This window comes from Pleuronectes platessa, chromosome 2 (assembly GCF_947347685.1).
Source record: "Pleuronectes platessa chromosome 2, fPlePla1.1, whole genome shotgun sequence".
Lineage (NCBI taxonomy): Eukaryota > Metazoa > Chordata > Actinopteri > Pleuronectiformes > Pleuronectidae > Pleuronectes > Pleuronectes platessa.
In genome coordinates, this window is record NC_070627.1 from 21,443,909 (window position 1) to 21,469,257 (window position 25,349).

The 25,349-nt window shown below is 40.6% G+C and overlaps 1 protein-coding gene across 1 annotated transcript; it reads left to right on the forward strand.

Annotated features, from left to right (window-relative positions):
- Positions 1-18,159: 18,159 nt before the first annotated feature.
- kbtbd8 (kelch repeat and BTB (POZ) domain containing 8) lies at positions 18,160-25,105 on the forward strand. Its single transcript, XM_053442798.1, has 5 exons — positions 18,160-18,294; positions 20,196-20,403; positions 20,530-20,836; positions 21,023-21,842; positions 22,001-25,105. The coding sequence occupies exons 1-5, from the start codon at positions 18,279-18,281 to the stop codon at positions 22,462-22,464; spliced, it is 1,815 nt and encodes a 604-aa protein (XP_053298773.1). The 5' UTR covers positions 18,160-18,278; the 3' UTR covers positions 22,465-25,105.
- The last annotated feature ends 244 nt before the right edge of the window (positions 25,106-25,349 follow it).

Below are 25,349 nucleotides of genomic sequence, written 5' to 3' on the forward strand. Positions count from 1 at the left end.
GACAGCTGTTTGCGTCCAGTGGAATTACTCAGCCAATCTGGCAACCCCGCCCCGAGCACAGATGGAGAGGTTGGCAAGGTAGTGATCACATTTAGCAACGTCCCACTTCTCTCCGGATTTGTTATCATCCAAACTCATTCCGTTCCAGAGAGTGGGAAAATGAAGGGAGGAAGGGATTCAGTTAAAAACCTTATATTAATGTAAAAAATACTGATCTAGCTGTAAAAAGTGGTTACTTCACTGTGAGAAGCATTGGTAGAGTAGGCCCTGAACCAAGTGAGCTTTCTCTCACTTCCCTTATCCAAATGTTATGCATCCTGCAGTCAGAAAAGCCAACTCAGGAAGTTCTGTGGAGAAGTCTGTCAAAGGGGTGATGGTGGTTTTCTTCAAAGCTCTCTAAATTTGGCTCATCAGAGGAACTTATCGATTTGGCCAAAGACCTTGTTTGTCTCCCACTTGGTGAAGTCTCCCATGACAGAGCGCTTGCATTTTACCCCCCTGCGAGTGGCAGCCAACCTTAGAGAGAGAGACAGAGTATTAATCAGTCGCGCTCTGCCCCCGCCGCCACCCCTCTTCCACCCTCACCCCTCTGGATGCTCCCACGGAATGGACATCTGGGGGCAACGCTGGAAATGAGCCTTGAAAGTGTAATTAATGAGTGCAATGGTGGGATAATTACAGAGAACAAAATTATTGATCAGGCCGGCAAAACTCCAGAGTCTTAAAAATGTCTGACTTGAGAAGTCTTACCTCATACTGGTGTCAGGAAATATGGTGAGTGAGGTAACCCAATTCAGTCGACTGTATTTGTGCTTTTTTCATCACTCACTTACCGAGATTTAAAAAAAGTCTGGATGTGAAAAGGGTTCATGAACTCTAACCGGATTTCATCAGGAGTGGATATCTGTCCGAGGTAGAATTACAGAAAATACCATAGGTTAAGAATTTATTTGTCTTTTAAATTGATGAGCTGACTGAAGAGGGATTTCTGTTGCATTACAACAGAAGTCTATCTAATATGTGCACGCTGTAAAGAGTGAGGAGATGAGTAATGAAACACAATCCTATGTCCCTGACATCTGCTCTAACACATACAACATCCTCTGAGGGCCTCAGCTTACAAATAGTTGTTGTTGCTTGTAAGTTGTAATAAGTTGGTATGTAAACTTAGATGGTGTAATAAGGCCAGTTTGGAGTGGTGTCTAGAAGTTCTTGTTCTGGTTTTGAACTTTGCATTGGTGAATAAATCTGTATATTATCGGCATCACAAACATCACAAAATCTTCCAATCTTCCACGTGGCTACTTTAAAGGAATTGTTCAACACATTTGGGAACATGCTTTCTTGTAGACACTTGGACGAGAGTATAAAGCTGGCTCCATAGATTAGTTTAGTATACAGACTGGAAACAGATAACAGATTATATCCACTTAAGGCTAAAGCTCTCTCCTGAGCTTTTAGACCGTAAATCCCAAACTTATTAAAGCACCATAGCTTTTATGAAGATTGAAGCTGTTTGGGTCAGGTGGATAGAAAAACTGTTTCTCAGCTGACATAGTTATGTTAAAAAATTTCTATAATATCCTCTTTTACTTAGTGTGTCAGCTCATGCAAATATGAAATAAGGATGATACGTGATAAAGATAATGTTAAATATCAGCCTTCATCTTCCCCATCTTTGTAAATAATCATCATATGTGTGGATATATAAATTGATTTGCTTTAGAAAGCTATTCAATTCAAAAGATTTTGTGCGGAATTAAAGTATTTATGGTTCCATGAAGTATGTACGCAATGGGCAGACTATGTAGTTCAGTGCACATACTTCAAATATTGGTGAGGGTGTTATATTTATTCACAAGAGCTTTTTACGATATTTCTATGCTGTTGCACAGTTGACTGTTTTATCTCAGTAGTCTATGATTATACTAACATGCTTCATTTTCCAGGACGACAGAGGAACCTGTAACATAGTGATTGTAACCACCTCAAGAAAGTTAATCCATTTTATAAAAGCTGATATTAGTACAAAATTAACCACAAAACAGTTTTCACTGTATGACAAACCGTTTGTAATGTATTATGACCTCATTTCGAAAGTGGGAGCAAAGAAAATGTAACTGAAATATGAAAAAGGGGAAAGATGATGATATTGCCTGAAATGAGATTGCCCGTAACAGTGCGTCAGACCTGTTAAATAGTGTAAGGGAGAGAGAGTGGGGGAGATCAGCGAAGGGATGTGTTGCCTTTTCCTTTCTGTCCCTACCTCTCCTCTCCTCTCCTCTCCTCTCCTCTCCTCTCCTCCTCCTCCTCCTCCTCCTCCTCCTCCTCCTCCTCCTCCTCCTCCTCTCACCTGTGCTGCGGAGCTAATGATGCTGCACGCTGGATGGCCAGATGAAAGATGGACAGGCCGAGTGACAGGTTTATTTTTGGTCTTGTGAAACAGCAGCGAGCATGAAAAATGACGTGCCAGCATTGAATAATTAAACGGCTTCAGAGCTCCACTGATCCACCTGTCTGCAGATCAATACGGAACATTGGGAGGGAGCGTGCCATGTGTTCTAAAGTGACCCACACCAACCACAGAGAGTGTTTAGTGACCAGATTTTCTTTATGCTTAAGAGGCCTGTTATGGTTTCATGTCGTTTGACCAGCAGAGGTCATGAATACCTCGCTCTCAACACAATATCACTTCTAATAATAATTCCACAACACCCTTCCTCCCTGTTCACACCTAATGAACGCTGTCGCTGTGGCCGCTCTGTTCTCAGGGCTCAGTTTTCTATTATTTTTTCTTCGTATCGAACATCAAATGCTGCGCTGGGCCCTCGTGTGGGATTAGAGGGCTTGTTCCTTCCTAATGGGTCCTTGACCTTCGCAGCTTCCTGACGGGGCTCTGGCATTAGCCCTTTGCAGCAGCGTCTGCTGCCAGGGCTCCCATGATGCAAATTTTATGTCACAACATCAAACAGCGGCGTGATCAAAGGTCAGCCCTCCTTTGTGTAGGTGTTTGATATCAAAATTTCTATTTCATCTCCAGCTGTCAAGGGCTGTTAGAGCAGAAGAGCAAAGGAGCGAGGGAGGGAAAGGAGAGCAGGAGAGGTAGTCAAAGCCGGAATAAAAAGCGAGTCTGTGGACTAAGCTTGGAAAAAAGGCAACAAAGCCCACTGGAACCACTGTGCTTGAGATGTAGCGCACATTTACATACAACCAGTTGCATGTGTTCTGAGGTTTCAAATAGTTTTTGTCATATCTGAAAAAATATTTTTTTTTTGCAGATTTATAGCACGACAGAGATGATAGTGTCACCTGAGACAGCCGTAGTCTCTGGGAAGTGTCTCTGCTTCGACATGCATGCTTGTCATCAAATCATGACGTCATGATATATACGGAGGTGTCTGCAGGAATAAACCAATCTGAATGTAGACTTAGGATACAGGGGGAGAAGAGCTGAGCAGTGCAGCTTCCAGATCTGTGACATTATGGATGAAATTATGTCTATCAACCCTGATGTTGCATTCACTGAGTGTGTTCCTGTGTGTGGAGGTTAGCACTTCATATGCTTGTATGCATTTAGAGAAATAAAGGTCATGCATTACATACCATGATGTCACTGCTGCTATTCCAGCAAACACACATCAGCCACATGTTTATCCACCAGCTTCACTCGTAATCTCGAACACATGCAGGCAGGCCACTCAATAAGCTTCATACTGTTCATTAAATTAGCCTGGAGAAATGGAATCACACCCGCACGAGGCACCGCTGGGAATTTTAGGAGTGGCTGCAAAAGCAGGATTATCATTCGACAGCCTGGCAGCATCGCCGCATCCCATGCAAATATGTTACCTGAGTGCAGGCCCGAGGAATAACTCTGCAGGCTCACGGTCGAGGGAGAATTCCCATCCAAGGTAAAGCTGGCAGCGTCATATACATGAGGAGTGTCAGTGAGTGGAGCATCAGCATGTCAATCAGTGTAAAGTGCTTGGGAGGGAGAGATCAACTTTTTGTCACTTTATTTTTGAGGGGAGAATCAAGTGTTAACCTGTTTAACTTGAACTTATTCACATTGGCTAAAGAGTGGCAATTGCAAAAACAATGTTTGCACACATACACATGCAATAGAAGATGTTTTTTTGCAATAAATGTTTTCTGATTGTGTGGTAGACTTAAAAAATTGAGTTGAATCCATCAGCTCGGCTTCAGTCATTTTTTTTAATCTGCATTTTCTCCTCCAGATGCTAGATGGCAATGTTGCTCTTTCACAGAAAACCACTTAGCTTCACTTGATGGCTTGGGCATTCTCATTTTTTTATTTCTACATTTTACTCAGTAATTGTTCAATTTAAGCCCATCAGTACACACTTTTGGCAAATGTACTGTTATACGGAAACACAAATGAAGGAAAATCTTGAAATTACGAGGGTAGAAAACATGTATAATGAGCCAGCACGACTATGAGATGGAAGTGACAAGATTCAAAATTTGTTCTGATTTTATTCATTCTTTTTATTCTTTATTTCTTGAAATATGATCCCTCACGGTAGTAACTTCTCCAAAGGAGAAAAAAAGGTGTCACTCAACTTGACAACCAATGTGTATTAACACATATTAAAAAAATTATATAAAATAAAAACATGTTAAAATTACATTTAAAAGAAAAGGAAATAAAAAATTTAAAATAAGATAAAAAACATTTAAAATGCATAAGAACAGAAAAGAAAGAAAAAAATATATAATAGCATAGGTGTGTGTATACGTACACACACACACACACACACACACACACACACACACACACACACACACACTCACACACACACATACATACACACACACACACACACAAACACACACATACATTTATAGCGCTTTTCTTGGTGACCACTCAAAGCTCTTTACAGTATTGACATTCCCCCATTCACACACACATTCATATAATGCATCTATGTCCAGCACTCCCTCTATCATCCATAACTCATTCACTGCTAGCACAGCGTTCAGGGGTAATTTAAGATTAAGTGTCTTGCCCAAGGACACTTCCGCACATGGAATGGAGAGGTTTGGGACCAAACCACCGACCTGAGACCTGAGCCCCAGCTGCCCCAAAACAAATTAAAAATAAAAATAAACTAACATTTGTTATTATTAGACATCTGATTAAGAAGTTAGTTAGCAAGAGAATATGAAATAAATTCACAACAATTCAAATCAAAATGAAACAATGAGAGAGATGGAAAAGAATGATTTTACACTTGTCCAGTCATATTTAATGTAGGAATATACAATAGGAAACAAATCCAAGTCATATGCTACATGTATGATACATAATTATCCTTCTTTCAATTAATGGATGCAAACTATTTTGTTTTAAAAGTTAAATGTTTTAGATATTTCTTTCCAGATTTCTTTATCCAATCAATCTCATCTATAATAATAATAATAATTTCATGATAAATTATGTTTTAGAGAATATTTATTCTTCAACCCCTGAACATACAGTACCTGCATTAAACCTAAGTGGTTGTGCTGACGCACAGATTAGAGAAAAGACTTCCAGTGGGAGAGTGATAGAAATCCATATCTACTGTAATCCATAATGATCAGTTTTAATGTGAATGAAGGAATTGTGACAATGGGACGATGCCTCCCTAAACAGATTGCAGGCTGCGGGGATAGATCACTTGCATTGGGGGTGATCATTCTCCCCCTGATACAAATGCAGAAGTGGGGGTTATCTCCCAGCTCATGAATAGGCTTTGTTTATAATGGAGATCCTCCTCATGGCCACAAGCGGCAACATTAATTACCTGACAAAACGTAACCCTCAACATGTTCACTGATAAGCATGAGATTGTTTCCTTTCCTTTATTTCTCTCTGTAGGTTTTTCTTGCCTCCCCACCTGTGGAGAGACGGGGAGAGAGCGGGAGGTGGAACAGAATAAAAATGAAGTTGGAAAAGTTAGGAGACAGATAGGCAGACGGAGAGGGAGATACAGGCTAACAGAAACATAATCACTGGCAAAATGAAAGGAAAACACAAGAGAGAAGAGGGCAAGTGAAGCGAGAGACAAGCAAAGACAGAGAGAAGTGGATAGAGAGAGAGGGAAGAGAGACATCACTTTCTCAGGCTGCTCAAATCCTCGCTTCTCCACCGACGCTCGTCCCTGATGTGGCATGTGGAGCAGGGCTTCTGCTGCGGTTCAACAGCTAATTATCACACACGCATGCACACACACACACACACACACACACAGACACACACACGCACACACAAACACACACACAGCCCTGTCTCTATGACATTACATAGATTTCCTGACACTACTCTTATCTTACTTGCCGAAAAAACCTAAACCATAACCATGAAATGTGATGATTCACATTATGGGGACCTGTTCTTGGCCCCATAATGTGACTGTGGAAACAAATTTAGATCCCAATAACACATGTGAAACGTGGACGACACACACACACACACACACACACACACACACACACACACACACACACACACACACACACACACACAGACACACACACACATACTCACAACCACACACACACACAAACAAACACAGATAAAATTACCCAAAACCTAACCCTTAGAAACGACAGTATGTATTCTAAAAAAGTTTGGAAAAGGATATGTCTTCAATAGGCAAGACAAACATCTCACTTTCACTACAGTGTTCGTAATGTGACAATATCTCTGGTTCCTTCCACTCAACCCCCTAAAATCAGAAAATCCCCATAATAGGACAAATGAGGCATGAGTTTGGTTTACTATCAGTCATAACCTGCGGAGAGCGAGCCAGGCCGGAGGTATTAACTCTGACATTTCCAGTCCTACTGTGGCAAACGGTGTCTGGCTGCACTCAACCCCACCACTCCTTGGTCTGTGCTCTATCTCGACACCTCAGGTCAGTAACTTTGACTGGCTAACCGCCCTCATTAGTATTCTAGAAAGCTCCGTGGCAGACCTCCAGTTTCTCTCTCTCTCTCTCTGTCTCTCTCTCTCTCTCTCTCTCTCTCTCTCTCTCTGTGTGTGTGAGTGTGTGTGTGCGTTATGTGTTTGTATGTGTGTGTGTTTGTGTGAGTAAAAAACAAAGGCCAGTTGGTTTAGCTGCACTTTATAGGATTCTCCTTCTTCTAAATTGCCATGGTATGACGGAGCCGAAGCGGACGGGAGAACTGAGGGGAAAGGGAAATCGTTTTCTGTAAAACAAGGTGTAGTCTTCATAAAACAAAAACAACAAAAACTCCTGCAGAAAGGTGCATTGTGGTCTAGCTAAGTTAGTTTTTAAATTGGATCAGGCTAATTCCTCAGAGGGAGCTACAACCTATGGAAATACAAGTGGCTTGTTCAAGCTTTGTAAAGTCATATACTACAAATTAAATTGTGCTGTACTATTTCTTATTCTACCTGCTCCACTATATGGCTGATCTGCTCATATACTATAAATAAAGATGGACAATGCATCTCCACTCCTTCCCACTATCCAGAGGTGAATCCAAAATAGCCTGGATACGGATGCCATCATCTAACACTTTTGGTACCAGTAGCTATTGAGGGATGGAACCATGGTGGTGAGTTCTGTCGATACACATGCTTGTTTCACACCAATTGTTGGATAAACAAATAATATTTTATTATAACTAAATAACTAAATGTCTCATCAACTAACATAAAGGAGGTAGGAACGACAAATATTACAGCCAGCCACCAGATGGCGATCAAGATGCTTTGGCTACAGTTTTGGAGAGCAGTCATGTCATCCATCTTTATACAATCTGATTTTACTCCACTAGGTTTATTCTGGAGCTTTAGTTACTTGTCACTTTGCAAACTGTATAAAGAAAATTATATTATTAATATTCACTGAAGCAGTTGAAATTAGGTTCAGTTCAACATTAAAGTGCCACTTTTTAATGCTTTAGTGATAATATTTAAACAATGTCTTTTGCACATGCTATTGACCTTTTAAAAAAACAGACAGTTATAAGATCCTGTATAAATAAGCGTTGTCTGTGTAGCCAAAGACTGGTTTGTATTTGCTAATCGTTTATTTCCAGTAGATCTCTTAGACACACTTTGCTGTTGCTTTAAATACTTATTAGTGCCCCAATCATCAGCTAATGACAAGAATCCACACGAATCTGGACTAATGCTTCGGGAGTATAGCTTGTGACTAATACACTTTTCTTTACTAACTCAATCAAACAAAAAATCCAGCAAAGACACAAATGAGTCAGAGAATGATCCTGTTCCAGCCCCATTTCCTGGCAGAGCCAGGAAAATGTCCACGACGGTGTTCAGTGTTTTAAAGACTTGAATTAAATTAACCATATTTAAAAACAGATCACTATGAGAATGGTGCCTTACGGTAATTTATTCATTAACATATTACAATTATACTGGTTTTGACAGTGCAGTTTAATAATACAACCATCCAGTTGCGGTTGCTCCGATGGTTTGCTTTCAAATTACTCATCAAACAAGGCTCGGGGTAAAAATAAATTAATTCACAGACTGTTTAAAGTAAAAACTGTTCCCAGGAAATAAACAGTCTATGGTCAAAACTTTAATTCATCTTTAGTATAAATCCTGCATGTGTTCCCTTTATTTTGTCCTAAAAATGCTGTCGGCTAACATCACCGAGCTGTTCTGACAAACAAATAGCGTTTGGATAAATCTCCTGCTTCAACAACTTTGCCCCTGCAGTTTCCACAGCACTGTTAGGCTGCCCACTAACTCAATGATTTGGCCTGCAGTCATGGGATTAAAAGAGATAAGCACTTGTGAATATTCCACTCCCTCGTCGATGAAGGTCCCTCATTTATCACCCAGCGAGACCAGTGAATAATACATGTGCTTGTCCTGTCCACACACAGTAAAGCAAGGGCACCTGCAGTAAAAAAGTATCACCCTTGTCTAACCAGTGAGGCCTCCCCGAGGCTGATTCCGACAGGTCTATTTGGAACAGTCTTGTTTGACCTCTCCCTATGTCTTCCCTTGGAGCCATGTGTGTAGCCGATCAATCAAATGATAATACACACACACAAACACACACACACACACACACACTCCTGTTTGACTGTCTATAGCTTCCTTTCGGACACACACATCAAATTACCGCATCTGTTCCTGAGCAGACGTGAATTCTGCGGCACTGAAACATGAAGCAGTGATGTCCGGTGTGCATGTAAGCCAATATCAATAAAGCCCAGCATCAGTCTGCTTCGGCATGCATGGTCCTCCTGAGTGGCACAGCAGTCATCACACTAGAAAGACTCTGATTACCGTGCCCTCCTCAGTGAGGAGTCTATTCTAAATGTTTCAGCAGGTGTCGGCAGGTAACATCGCGTCCAGCTGGGGTCTTTTTCCGCACAAGCTGAATTGACATACGAGTGCAGTTCTGAGGCAGAGTATTTGCTGATGTTCAAATGTGAAGGTGGGGGAATCGAAGGGGGAAAGCCCTCAACCATGGGAGGGATACACAACAACATGCCCACCATGAGGGATCTGGTTTCATATTGTGTGGAAAACCATCCCATAGAGCGGTGCGGCAGCTCTGGGTGAGATGATTAAGTGCTAAAGTTGCATTTTCTCCTCTGAGCAGGCAGCCCTGAGGCCATGAGAGGCTGCATGATTGCCTCTGTGTGCTACATTACATTGACATGATGGAGAATATTCTCCTGGGGCCTGAAATAATGTAACAGGAAAGTGGGAGGAGAAAAAAAAAGCCTTTTCTGCTGGGACTTTAGAATTCTCTGCCTGCAATCGGATTTGCTGATAGATCTCCCCATGCCACTGCCTCAGTATTGATGACAAGCAGAGCATTCGTGCACGAGTGCATGGCAGCACACACCAGGGGAGTCCTTTAATCCGATTCTGCTATTAGAGCTTCAGACCTCCCCGCTGGGTGTCTTGAGCCGCCCGCCCCGCTCTGGCTCACCCTAAAACAGAGAACACAACCCTGCTGTGGACGCACAGGTCTGCAGAGAAAACCTCGGGAGGACAATTTAGAAGGAGGAAAAAGAGGCTAGTCAAATCTGGTGAAAATGTATGGAGTGCATGTTTTTTTTTCTCTCTTAACTAATTAGGGGGAGGCTATAAAAAGCTGAAAATGTATAAAACCAAATCCATCAGTTGGACCAGTGGAACAAATGGGTCAACCTCACAGTGGGAGGCAGCACAACCTTATTTGTTTGCTTTTACAACTTGAAGGGCATCCGACTGGAACTGTCACCAAAGTTACAGCGAATGTGAGTCTTGGCCTCCAACTAGTAGTCACTGTAGTTTATGGCAGTCGGCAAAAAACACATCTGCTTTTATCCAGTGTTTTCAGTGCAGTTATATTCTCAGCACAGTTTCAACACAGTAGGACATTTCCTTCTTGGGTCTATATCTGCTAAACCATGGGGTTTGTCTTCCATCTCACATCTATGAAAGCATGAATGGTTAATATCGCCACATGAAGAGCCCTCCCACTATGATCGCAACAGACTGGATAATATTCAAGCTTCTTCCAAAAGACTCTGATATTTGTACAGTCGTATCCCTCCTCTAATGAACTCAACCTTGAGGAATGCTTTCTATTGTCTATAGGCTTGAGTTGTAAATATATTAATTGACTTGTGTCTGTTAACCTCTTGGCACAAATAAAGAGTAATTTAAACTAGACAACATTTAGACAAAGTAACAGTTTGACATTTTGGTCTTAATAAAATGAAAGGATTCCTATTACTATTACTCCTACTTATATTGATTTGTTAGTTAAATATTTACAGCGACCAACTTGTTAGACTGACTCATAGATTTGAACTTGAACTACCTAACATGACAGAATCCATCAGTGAATGATTAACATGTTTTGGCTTCACCTTTGGGGAGCTGTTATTTCTGCCATCTTTGTATCTTTTTTAGGTTCATATAAAAATATAACATGTAATAGCATTGTTGAGCTAACTTTAGCTACATTCAAATATGTTGCTAAAAACCTTCTCTCTGTCAATTTGCAGCCAAAAGATGACCCAGCATTTAGGATTAAACATTAAAATCTCTGAAAAATATGAATTTGACTTTGACTCTTCAGTTTAGTCGATGTTCCATCCACTAACACGGAGAAGGCAGAATTTATGATCTATATTTGAACCAGATACTGGGTGGCGATCAAGTGCTTTGGCTTCACTTTGGGGGAGCTGTCATGTCGACCATCTTTATATAAGGTCAGTGTGTTCGCTTCAAAACTTCCAAATCTAGTAAAGCAGCTAAACAACAATCATTAGCAAACACCTTTGTCAGCAGTTTCTACTGTTTTGGTGGGACTATGTGGAAATTAAGCTGCACTGTGGGGGACTCAGCCAATCTGCTTATCAGCTCCACAGGTGACGTATGTGAGAAAGAAAGTCAGAGTGAGAATGGGACTTTCTAAACATGGCAAAGGACTTACAGGTCTGCATTTACAGCAGCCTCCCATAGTGCTCCTATTTGTCTCCTCCTGAGTAGCGGGTTGGGGGAGCTTGTGGCTCCTCGCAACATCTGCAGGCATTCTTCCACTGGCCCCCGGAGGCATATAATAACCCATTACCGCCATCTCTCACAAAAACACACATTTAAACTTCAATTACACCCCCTGCCTCCTCTTCCTCATGCATCCAATCTCTTCTCCTTGTTGTTGCACCTGGGACTCCACCATTTAACATCCCATTCTGCCTTTCTCTCATCCTCCCAAGAGATTACAAGAGACAAGCAGAAAACTGAGGAGCCGCCTCATGAGAACCCTTATTATAAATGTATACCCTGTCTTTGCTTATTTATGTACTACACAGAACAAACACTCACAAACACTATTTATTACTTAGATATATCACACATTTTCAGCAGTGAACATTAGTGTACACATTTACTTTAAGTGGAACCAGATAATAATGTACACTAAGTCACACACACACACACATATATATATATATATATATATATATATATATATATACATCACAAAAGAAAGTTTGAATTCACTTTTCCTTGTTAGTCTGAATCAGAATTTTGTTTGCAAATTTATTAGAAACAAGTATTCAGACCCTTTGAATTTCAGACACTTGAAATTTAAATCAACTGCCTCCCTTTCTTTGTCATTGAGATGTTTCTACCTGTGGTGAATTCAGTTGATATGACATGACTTGGAAAATGCAAAAACCAAACCACAGAGTTGATTGAACTGCAGAGCTCAGGCAGGGATGAGGCGAGGCACAGATCTGGCTACTAAACAAAACTGTTGCATTGAAGGTCCCCAAAAGCAGAACCAAATGGAACAACCAGGACTACTCCTGGATTTCGCTGCTTAGCTTTACTGAGCAACTGGGGGAGAAAGGGCCTTCTGAGAGGGCTGACCAAGAAGCGAATCCTTGAGTGGCCCAGCCATAGTCCTGACCTGAAGCCAGTAGATCATCTCAGGAGAGACGCGAAAATGTACACTGTCGAAAAATAGCCCCCATCCGACCTGAAAGAAGAGCTGGAGAGGATCTGCAGAGAGAAATTGTAGAAAATCTCCAAATCCAAGTTTCTCCATTTCATACTTGTGAAAATGTAAGAATGTTATCTGTGCCGAGGGTGCTTTGACTAAGTACTGAATAAAATGATCTGACAATTTATGCCAATGTGATATTTCATTATTTTTTATTACATTTTAAAATATTTAATAAATTCCTATGTCAATTGAATGAGGATAGATTGCATGAGGCTGCACCATAAACTATGATAAAGTGATAGGGTAGAATATTTTCTGAATGCACTGTACATGGGAGGAAACACCAAAGCGTGGTTCTGTTTCTGGATCGGAGGGTGATCATCAACAGATGATCCGGTATATCCCTATATCGTCACCTCTTCTAATTTCATTGGTTGCAGCCCTTCTGGCAGTTTACTGGCCTGAAAGGGTCTCATATTGTGAACCACACTATAATAATAGATCTCTCGTTCAAGCTGCTGTGACCAGAAAATTCTTGGCGAGATGGGGAGAAAGCAGAAAGTGCAGATATCAGGTTATCAGTTTCAATGTATCAAAGAAAAGGGGGACATCTGTGGACGGGTAAACAGAAACCAGAGCTATCATCAAATAAGAGCGGCCCCAGGAAGCCTTTTTCTCTCATTCAGCAGTAGCCGGGCCCAATTTCACAGGCTGTGCTGTGGCTGAATGGGAAGAAATTGGAAAGAAAATATGAAATCGATTGCTTAGATTGCAGTTGTACTTTTATTTGTCTCTCCTTCTGTCGTTTTGGTGTTATGTAGGGTTAGAGTGCATTTCCAGCCAACACAGCAGTGATAATGGAACTGCAACAATGGCGCTACTTTAAGTTTGCAACAATCTCCTTCTGCATGCAACAAGTACTGCTCAAATAATGCAGGAATCGATCTACTAATTCCACAAATGCCTGTCTGCCTTAATGTGGCTTGCATATCTCGGAAAAAAAATCATCTTATCGGCTATACAACTGGCATTTGTATTGCTGTTGGGTCGGAAGTTTGTGTCGTTCAGACCTCTGAAGCAGCCGACTCAGACCTCTGAAACAGCCGATAGGTATGAGCCACACATGTGAACAACAATTAAAACATAACGTTTCATTTTATGAAGAAACACAGACAATAAATACTGGTAAAAACAAAGGCTGAATCTGGTTGTTTGTAGATGCACAACAGCTTCATTTCAGACAAACAAGGTAGGATGGATACAACATATTCAAACGTCACTCTGCACCATAGACTGATTGAGTGTTGACATTATGCATGTTTAAACAGACACCATCAAATCATATAAAATCTAACACCATCATCAAATCACAAAGACGTGATAGACATTACCTTCATTGATTATAGTTACTCTGTTGCCAAAACACACGGTGCAGCCCATTCTCACAGCAGACATATGGTCATGTCACAGTTGGAAAAGCACATTAACAACGGTTCTGTTCTATCCAGAACCACAGTGAAAGTCGGACACGGCTGAGCAAGCATGAAAAACGCCAGGGACCCTGAAACGGAAGTAGCTAAATGGAATTCAGTCGTCATTCATTTTGTTATTTACACTTGTGCTGTGTAAATAAAAAGGCTTTATATTGGATAAACAGGTAAACAATGTACGGTTTGGTGTATACAACCTTCTATTATACATAGAGTCCTGTATTTTGGCAAAGTGACATGGTCAACTTTTCAAGATTTGAGAGTCAGCACTTTACCCTCACTGACACTGAGTCACTTCATATTTAATATGTGCTGAAGTACAGAGACAGCACACTGAAAAATGTCACTGCCCAAGTACTGGAATGCACTGTGTTATATTTATAAGTAATACATTTATGACAAGAAAAAGTATATTTTTGTAAAGAATACTTGTGAAAATTAGCAGTTGAAACGATCTGATATTCTGAAAGACCATATCAGAGGCCACGTTTTAAAATGTACTCCACCTACTTCTAGACGGTGAACCGACATTTAAAAATGGAAAGTTGGAAGAATGTTCAGATGAGGAGCTGAAAGGAGTTGATGATTCAGCTGAAGTCCGGGCACTGAAAGGATATGATGGATATGTGTCAGTATAGAATCTGAACTCCAGACAGAAATTCATGTGTATAAACTGACAGACGAAATCAGCTGAAGTGCAAAAACCGAAGCAATTGGAGGAAGGAAGCGTTCTTATTTCACAGGACGAAGACGTGACAGCTGAAAGGCTTTGAAGCGTAAGTTAAAGTGATGAATGGTGTTGAGGTGTCAGATGAAGTGTAGTCAAGGAAAGCAGATAGTGTGTGTGATAGTACAATTTTAACTGGTAAAGGCATGTGGTGCCGTGTTGAGTACGGTCGCCTAACAGCAAAAAGGTTGTTGGTTCAACTCCAGGTTTGACTTAGGGTCCCTCTGAGTGGATTTTGCATGTTCAGGGACTCAGATTCCTCCTACAGTCTGAAGAGATGCAGTTTGGGGTTTGGTTAATTGGAGACTTGCATGATTCTTGCTGTTCTGGGTTCATACCCTCATGGTTGAATGCACTTATTGTAAGTTGCTTTGGATAAAAAAAAAAGCGTCAGCCAAATGATATGTAATGTAATGTCAATTAATAATATATTTATATTTATTTATATGTATATATGAATTGATAGTAGATGTGAATATTAGTGTGAATAATTTTTTTTCTCTGTATGTTGACCTGGCCTCTTACCTAAAGACAACTGGGATTGGTTCCAGCTGCCCTTATACAACCCCTAAAAGGATAATTGTATGAATAATGGATGGATGGAATAAGAGGTAAAAGCAGTGGAGCTCTAAGATGTCCAGAAAAATAAAATAAATATGTTGTATTTTGTAAGCTTCATATTTGATGATACCTCACTGTTATGGAACAAGCATAATTACTTTATCTGTGGCTCAATATTAGATTTACCCAAGACAGTTATGATATTAATTGAAATAGATATCAGCAGCAGGATAGTGCATTGGGTATTCTATGAGGAAATTTTCACTGCTTAACAATGCCATCATCAGCAAGTCTGATGTAATTATATCTACAAATCCATTAGTGAATGATCTGTATAATCAATACAGATTACATGATAACATGTTATTGCAAACAGTCTATTTGTCTTGAAAAGATGAGGTTGCAGGTGCAGTGTTGTGAATGTCAAAAGACCTACACCAGCAAACTCCCCAATGCGAGTTCAAACTGCAATGAATTATCAACTGTCATCACCACAAATGAGCTTGAAATATGCAATCAACATAATAATAGAACATTTTAATGAAACACTTAAGTTGGAATTAATTGGCGAATGAAAAATGCATGTTTCCCTGGGCAACTTTAAATATTTAATTTTAAAATTTACCTTTTCAAGGAGAGATTTAGTAATGAAGCCTCTTTGTTAAAGCAAATCCATTCCATAGAGTCATATTGTACATCAAGCATACAGTTTATAACAAATAATATATGTCAGTATTCTTCCTTCTTCTGGCGTCTTCAAGCCTTATTTATCTCATCAAAAATATACAGTGGCACATGAGAAAGGGTCGGGCCTTTTATAATCACTGTGTTAAATAAATCTATAAACACAATAGGCACATTATACAATCAAGACATGAATGGATGTTAAATCACTAAAAAAAAAATCAGATAGATATATACAATTGTCAAGATTGACTGAAAGATAATTTTGACTTCCTCTGTCACTGTCGGTACAATTTAAATATTCCACCTTCTTTTCAAGGTTAGGGTTGTGATGCCGTGCAAAAACTTACCAGAACTCAATTTGTTCAACTTTAATAACAGGAAATACAGTTTAGGTGTTTACATGGACAGCACAGATACGATTAGATAACTGAACAAAAATATGAAAACATGCTGGAGGCATAACAAGTCTACAGCCATTTAAAATTTCACTTGTTTTCATTGTTGCGAGTTATGGAAACCAATATAATGAGACAATTCAGAGAGTAAACAAGGCTTGTTTTTCGTGATGCAGGAAAATTGGAGACTGTGCAAAAATACAATCTTTAAAAATGTCCTTCGAGCAGCGCATCAAATAATTGATCTATGGTGCAAATTGGACTCCGACCTGTACTAGTGATAATTTGTTTCTGCCAACTGGGCCACACAGGCACACTGTGCTTACAAAGTGGTAATAGACGTGAGTTGTGCAGAGCCACAGCGCAGCACATATACTGAAGCAACATACTTTTAAAAACTGTTATTTAACTCAAACCAACATGAGCTAGTGAAAATAAATGCACAATTAAATTAGTCACCACAAATCATTTCTATCCATGTTGAATAATGGAATTATAAAATCATTAAAGAATATAACACATTGTAAAAGTGAATAAACACTATTGGTCAAGAATGTCACATTGTTGTTGGTGTTATATTGGCTCATTCAAAGCACATATAGCTTTGAGGGTAGTTAACGTCTTTAGATATTATTCTATAGCAGATCAGCAATTTTCTCTTTTTGACATGTTGTCATTTTTCACTAGGAGGAACTCTTTCATTTTCACTATTATTATTATGTTGGGTATGGACTCTGACTACACAGATCCAAATTTTGCTCAGGCACGTTTGAGACGCAAATGCCTATTGAAAAAAAAAAAAATTCAAACTATAGAGTTTCAAAGAGGAGCAAGAGTCCTCCAAAAATATCTCTGTATCTGCAGCTATTTAAAGCTTTCTCCCCTCTCTCCTGACTATAGTCATCACCCCAACTCTGAAGAAACATATATCTGGAATGTTGCTATCATTGTGAGTTGTGTGGGTTAAGACCAATGTTCTTCTTTATATATATTGGAAATACAACCACAGGATCTGCAAAGGTTTCCAGTGGAGCAGAAGAATGTTTGATCTTTTGTCATTACGATGGAATAACTTGTTTTTAAACTAACATGAATTAGTCATTAGCAGTGAATATTAAAGAGAAATCCCTTGTTTGCCAAATTACTAAACTATGTCCTGAATCAAACTGTGAATAACATACCTTCTTTAGTAAAATAAATTGACTTCCCTTATATTATAGATAGATAGAAAGATAGATTGATCTATAGTTAGATAGATAGGTAGATAGTTATATATGTATAAAGATAGATACATAGATACATAGATAAATTAATAGATAGATAGTTATTGATCTCGAAGGTAATGTAGGCATTCTATAGCTTAAAACACAAATACAGGTCACTGAAGAATTACAGAGGTCAAAGTATGTGTCTATAGAGCCTCTGTAAACAGTCAACATTGTGTTGATCATCATATAAGAAATACTTAACTCAAGTAAAGATAAATATAACCTAAAAACAAACCAAACACAATGTGCATTGTGAATCAGTATCAATACTGGGGTCCTGGCCCTGGATGGTTTGACACTGAAACCAGTTTTGTGTTGTCACACACCCATATTTTCCATCTAGCCAAATGAGTATGTATACAGAAGACACTAGACTTGTCATAGGAGTGATGTCACACACAGCTTCCACTCAGAGTGCTGTGGTTTGTAGCACCTGTTTAAACCACAGGTTAAACCGGCCTGTCCTGACTGGTTTGCCCTGATTTCCCTGAGAGTGGTTCCCTCACTGGTCACCATCTACCGACACACATCAACTTTTTCCCTATTTCAGACGACGGCGCGGTGATTGGCTGCCAGATCTGCTCTCCGCTCCCTGATTGGCTGCCTGTTGTTTCCGGGGCTCCGCTGTGCTCTCATTGACGTTTCTCGGTGTGAGCCCCCGAGACAGACTGGAGAGAATGGCTGCCAGTGGAGGTTAGCGAAATCTTCCTTGTTTTCGTCTTTCAATCAGACTTCAATGACGCCATTCGAGCGTGTGGTTTGTGTGTCCGCGTGTTAGCGGGGTGTAGCTCTGTGCAGCGACGGACAGAGTCGCGACGTGCTGGCTTCTTGTTGAACGATGTCAGCCTCTAAACGACTCCTCAAAAGTGTTGCTTGTCGTTAGCCGGGCTCCGCTGCTAGCGCTAGCTGTGTAGCTAACTTTCGGCCGGTTAGCTCGCAGTCCACAGCTGATTGTGTAAACACTTGTTTGTGACAAGAGACAAAGGGTAGACAAGTTGTTGTTACAGTTGCTATCAACGGTATTGACGCCCCAGCCCCTGCGCTAGTCTTTGTTGTGGTTTTAAGAGTTAGAAGTGAAGAGTTGAAAACAACCGAGGGCTTTATCGCCCTTTATATCTCGCAATGTTGTGTCAAAGAAAGCTTGCTAACATTAGCTCGGTCCGTAGCTGTCGGCTAAAAGTTAAGCTTGCTTGTCAGCTAGCTAACTTAACCACGGGCGAGCTCTGCTGTTTTTCGTGGTAAACAAACATTCAGAGGATCATTTTTGCAGAATGACCATTTAATATTCTGGATATTTAAAGTTGGCTTTAGTCTGCGGAGCTACCCCCAGTATCACTGTGGGTACCGGCCGGGCACTCATGCGAGGAGTTAGCAAGCTAGCTACCACCTGGCGAGGCACTGGTTCTCTGCTCACTGGTCGGGAGTCTTTGTCCTGATAAGGAGTTGGCCCCGTTCAACACGAGGTGTTTGTTGGAAAAGTTTATCCTCGTGTGTCTCCGAGTGTCCATGCGTGTAGCGGCACATTACAGGAGGTATTACGTCGGGATGCCATTTGTGTATAAGTTGCCATGACACGTGTGATAAGAAACATGTTTACTTTGTAGACCCTCGGTGTCGGCGAGCCACACGAGTTTCTAGGCCCACATGTTATCCCCTATGTCAGAAGTCGCTCTGTGACAATGTGGGCAACTTCAGCCCAAAGTTACAAACAAGCAGATTTAGAGGAAACGGCCGTTTTGCAGTGGCCGTTATTTATTATTATAACTGGGTCAGATAAACTCGTGGCCTATGTTGTAAATCAACTTTGATAATGTGTACATATATATATATTTTTTTAGATCAGAGTAGATAAAGGACGTTTCTCACTTAAACACACTGCTTCAGTATCCCTTTCTCAGATTATTCTACATTGACCTGTCTTGATTAACATATTGCAAATCTTTTTTTGTGAGACAGTGTAAATTAATAATTAGTGCATTTATCATTTAAAGTAGTTGCCTCTGTCATGTAAAAGTTTTCTAATTAAAGTTATGACAGTGTAGATTTGCTGTCATCAACTGGTATTTTCTGTTTCACAAGACTGGACAACTATATACTTGTATTGAGTGTGTCAAAAATGCGTCCAGGAATGTTTTTGAAATGTCTGTTGTTTTCCTAATGAGTCCGATCAAGTCTTGAATCCTCGTTTGTTATCATCGGAATCAGTTTTTTAAATAAATGGACAGTGTCTGTCAGTATCACACTTTTACTTTCTGTTGTGTTTGTTTTTTGGTTACAAATAATGGAGTCCTTGCATACTGCTTATTGTAATATTTCCAAGTAACTAGTACAAACTTAAGATAAAATTGTTATCATTAAAAATTATGATCTTGAAATTGTCTGGTTCCTCACTAAATGTTTTTTTGATCTAGAGTGTGGACTCGTATTAGCCTTTCTCTCTGGATTCTATTCTCTCACCAGATGTGTTCTCAGGTTCAAGAGTTTTGTCCCTGACAATTTTGGAAGTTAATGACAATTAGTACTCTGATCCAAAAGTAATTTGCTAACGTTGTGTTTATTTCTCTCTCTCTCTCTCTCTAAACTGTGTTGTCCAGAGGTAGGGAAGCTGTCACAAGTACAAAATGGGACACCTCCAACAACTAATTATAACGGGGTAGATGCTGTTCATGCCTGTAACCTCCTTCAGCAGCTCAAAGCCTTGTTCGATGAAGCACAGCTCACAGACATTGTTGTAGAAGTGGACCTTGGCAAGACTTTCTCATGTCATCGAAATGTCCTTGCAGCAATCAGCCCATATTTTAGGTAAGCTGGATACAGGTTGTCTGATTCAATGTAATGATATCTAGATCCCATTTACTTGCAGAGTTTTAACTTGAGAATCATTTACTATAGTTAAAGTATTTCTATTTCCTCTACCATCATCACCAGGTCCATGTTCACTAGTGGCCTTACAGAGAGCAGCCAGCGTGAGGTCAGAATCGTCGGGGTGGAATCTGAATCCATGCACCTTGTCCTGGACTATGCCTACACATCCAGGGTCACCCTCTCGGAGTCCAATGTACAGGCCTTGTTCACCGCCGCCAGCATTTTCCAGATTCCTGCACTACAGGACCAGTGTGCCCAGTTCATGATTAGCCGGCTAGACCCACAGAATTGTATCGGGGTCTACATGTTTGCTGATGCCTATGGGCACCAGGAGCTGAGGGACAGCTCACAGGACTACATCCGCAAGAAGGTTAGTATAACCTGAGCATATGGTTCTTATCGATTGTACGATTATGCCTCCCTCTTCTTAAATCCATTTTTTACTAATCCATTTCCCCCAGCAAAACGATTATTTTACACTCCTCATAACTGTGTTTGGTGTCTCTCCTGTATGTTTACCTGCAAAAAACTGAACTATTTTATGTTTTTGTGATAGTTCCTGTGTGTGTCGTGGGAGCAAGAATTCCTCCAGATGACCAAGGAGCAGCTGGTCAGTATTTTGAACAATGACGACCTCAACGTGGAAAAGGAAGAGCATGTCTATGAGAGCATTGTCCGCTGGCTAGAGCACGACCTGTCTGGTCGTGAGGCCCACCTAGCCGAGGTTTTTTCCAAGTGCATCCGTCTACCCTTGCTGGAGGAGGCCTTTCTCACACGGATACCCGCCCCCTTTGCCTGTGCCCTGTCTCTGTCTAAAGACCATGCTGAGGCCAAAGCCCGCCTCAGCGGCACCAATGGTTGCCCACAGCGCCTGGGTATGACCGCTTCTGAGATGGTCATCTGCTTCGATGCCGCTCACAAACACTCAGGGAAGAAGCAGACGGTGCCTTGTCTTGACACAGCAACTGGAAGAGTGTTCAAGCTCTGCAAACCACCCAATGATCTCCGGGAGGTCGGTATCTTGGTGTCCTCTGAGAACGACATCTACATCGCTGGCGGTTACCGGCCAAGCAACAGTGAGGTGTCTATAGACCATAGAGCAGAGAGTGACTTCTGGCAGTACGAACATGCAGGCAACCGCTGGCTTACACGTGCACCTCTACTGCGAGCGAGGATAGGCTGCAAGCTCGTGCACTGTTGTGGGAAGCTTTATGCACTGGGAGGCCGAGTCTACGAAGGCGATGGGCGGAACGCGTTAAAGTCAGTGGAGTACTATGATGCCAGGGACAACTGTTGGACAGCAGTCAACCCCATGCCAGTTGCCATGGAGTTTCATTCTGCTGTGGAGTACAAAGATCGAATATATGTCCTTCAAGGTGAGTTTAATCTGCTAAGTAAAACAATTTCCTCTCTACAGTGGACTGAAGATGAAAGCCATTTTATATTTATCATTTATTCAAACAGAACTGAAAATGGGTGAAGTGTGTTAGGGATTTGATTTCACATAAATTATGTTTCTCTTTCGTTTCCGCAGGTGAATATTTCTTCTGCTTTAATCCGCGTAAGGACTACTGGAGTCATCTGGCCCCTATGAGTGTCCCCCGGAGTCAAGGTCTGGCTGCTTTGTACAAGAACTGCATCTACTACATCGCTGGAATCTGCAGGAACCACCAGCGCACCTTCACTGTGGAGGTCTACGACATAGAGAAGAACACTTGGAGCCGCAAGCGAGATCTCCCCTTTGACCAAGCCACAAGTCCGTACATCAAGGCCATGCTGCTTCACGGCAGGCTGCACCTGTTTGTGCGAGCCACACAGGTCATGGTGGAGGAGCATGTGTTTCGCACCAGCCGAAAGAACTCCCTTTACCAGTACGATGACAAGGCAGACGTATGGACCAAAATCTATGAGACACCAGACCGCCTCTGGGATTTAGGCCGCCATTTTGAATGTGTGGTGGCCAAACTTTACCCACAATGTCTCCAGAAAGTGCTTTGAGGTAGCTCATTTTTTGTGAACCTAATCTGTGAGGCAGATGGAGTGGTGTGATCCTGCCTGCCTTGTGCCTGGTGTTACCTTGGGTTTGCACCACAAGGATAATTTTTGGTTAAAGTCTTAAGTCGTTCAAACTTTGGTTTAACATGATCAAAATAGGGGTGCTTTAAAAGATTGCAGTATTTTTTCCCTCCAGACAGCACCAACTACCAACACCAATGCTTGTTTAACAAAACCGTACAATGAATCATAAGTGCAATTATCCTATTTTCTTTTTTTTCTCCGCTTCTTGTTGAGCCATGTTGTTCAGTTTTTGTGTTAGATACATATATAGGTAAGGATTTTTACAATTGATAAGCATGCAAATGAGGGTGTTGGCAAAATAAGTGCCCTCTGGTGATATGGATGCTATGTGTCAGCATAGAGTGAAAATCTATATATATATATAAATAACTATATAAACTATATACATACGGGTAAGATGAGTACCGTAGCTCATTAGTAGGTTGTTGGCTCTGAGGTTTGTGTGTTTTTTTTATTTTCATTCAGTGCTCAAGTCTCTAGCTTATTTGACATAAGTTTAAATTTGAAGTGTGCTTGTGATTTACTTTACCTTAGTGTTTTTGAAGCTTGAATAATATTTGTATGGCCCTCTCTTCCTTCACAAACGTCAGTGTGTCAAACAATACACTGTGTGGCTTCCATGCTATTTTTCATTTTAACTTTGAGATTCCAGTTGCATGGGGGCTCCTAACTCCCACTCTTTTGAGTTGGAATCCATTTTGTGTCACATGCAAAGACAGCTTAATGAAATGCTAGAGTACACGTTCTCCACATTGGAGAAATATGGACGGAGTCAAAATTGTGACAACACTAAGTGGAACATTCAGACCAACTAACAGGCTTACCTCATACACTTCAGAGATCTTTGAATAGGAGAAAAGGGACATTTCAGGCCGTCATGTTGACAAAGCTACTGTGTGAAAGGCTTTGTTCAGCATTGAGCTCCGTTAAGGTTGTTTTGTGACATTGTATTACACGGGGTTGAAAGAGCCTTCCTCTTAAATGCCAAAAAAAGCATTTGAGGTCTTGTTATCGTTGATCTGGACATTGAAAAATCATTTTGTGGTAGCAATAACTCATGGAACTGTGACTAGGCTGTATTATGTTATATTACCTTAGTAAAAGTGCATTAATTGATTTGTCTGTCTGCTAGTGTAAATCACCTAGGTTCCAATAATGATTGTTTGGCTGTTGCATGGCTGCAGGCTTGAAGTGATGTGTAATTTAGTGCAGATCATCTGGGATGCCAATGTGCCTGTGGCATCAGAATCAAACGGGGATGAAAACTACCTTCTGATGAAGAGCATCTGAAAAGTCTTACTCAGCGTTGCACTGAATCACTCTCCACTTCAGCGGTCCTTAAACTGCAAACTTTACCAAGCACCCTCAAGCAGACTATAAACAAGCGAGGGCGGCCCCGGTTGTGTGCTAATTTATCTACCGGCCATGAATCTGTCTTTACACGCCATCACACAGAGGACACAAACTGTTGGTGCTGCTTTTTCTTTTTTTGGGGAATTTTCCTTTTTCTTATTTTTTTTGACAATCTTGTATAGAAGAAGTAATACCACCACTGAGTGGGGTTCCCTGTCAAAGTGTGACATTTTCAGTGCCGTCAATTTCCTCATGCAGGTCCCTGTGTCATCTTTGCACTACACATTTCCCTTGTATTTAATCTTGACAGAGTGGCCCTCTATTACAAAAGAAAGGTTTCAGCGACCGCATAGCAATCATCTTAAGAGATTTACATGGAAATTAATACTAGAAGAGTCGCATCCAGGAAGGACTTGAGGATATAACTTCTCCAAGAGAAGATTCACTGTTGACTGACTTTGAGCCGCCTCTTACTCGTCCCAGCTTGAACGATCCTCATCACAGGCGAGAGAAGGTTTGAGCTTCATCCACATGTCCACAGACGGCCATTTGTGAACCAGGAACGGAGAACTCTCAGGATTTCTACTGATACACAGTACTGTATTTAAATGTTTTTGTTATGTGTAATATACTGTACTATAGGTTTGCTGTACTTGCACAGTTTTTTTAAACTTCAGTTTCTTTTATAACTTGAAAAAAAATAGATGTGATTTTCTTTTTTTGTCTCCAGTGGTTGTATTTTTTTCTTATGTAATTACCTATTTAGTTATGGTAGAGTAACCCTGCTCTGTTGAGAGAAAAAAGGATGATCGACATGAGTTATACATTTTTAGATTTTCCTTATTGTTTCTTCCCCTATCTGTAGTACAGTAGTATTTCTTTTTAACCTCTCACCGAAACTTAAGCATTACAGATCAAATAATAATATTGTTAGGTCATGTTTCAAACACCAGTCATGTGATACAACAAGCTACAAAATAAAACTATCTGTTTAACAGTTCGTGGCCTTGGTGCTACGATACTTAGCTTCTTCTGGTCAACTACACTCATCGCCTATGGGTGCTATTCCATTGTGCTCGTCATGCATTTCTCTCCTCACTTTTTCTTTGCTGGTTTTGTCTGTTTTTGGGGTTTCGGGTTGTTGTGGTTGAGCTCAACTGTGAAATTCACATTGCACATAATTTGAAAAATAAAACTGTTAAAGTGATTTTGGTTGTACATTTTTAGTATACTATAGTTTTCCTATCAATTAACTGTTAAGTGAATTATAGGATGTTGCAACAGTGGGAGACAGTGGTCACTCCACAGACTGCAGCAGTGAGTCCTGCAGGGTGAACAATATGCAGTGATCCTGAATCTAGTCTTTCTTTTTGACAAATTAATTTACAAACATGTAGACAGAGAAAATAACCAGCGGAAGTGACAGTGTGGTTAATTTAACAGATAATATT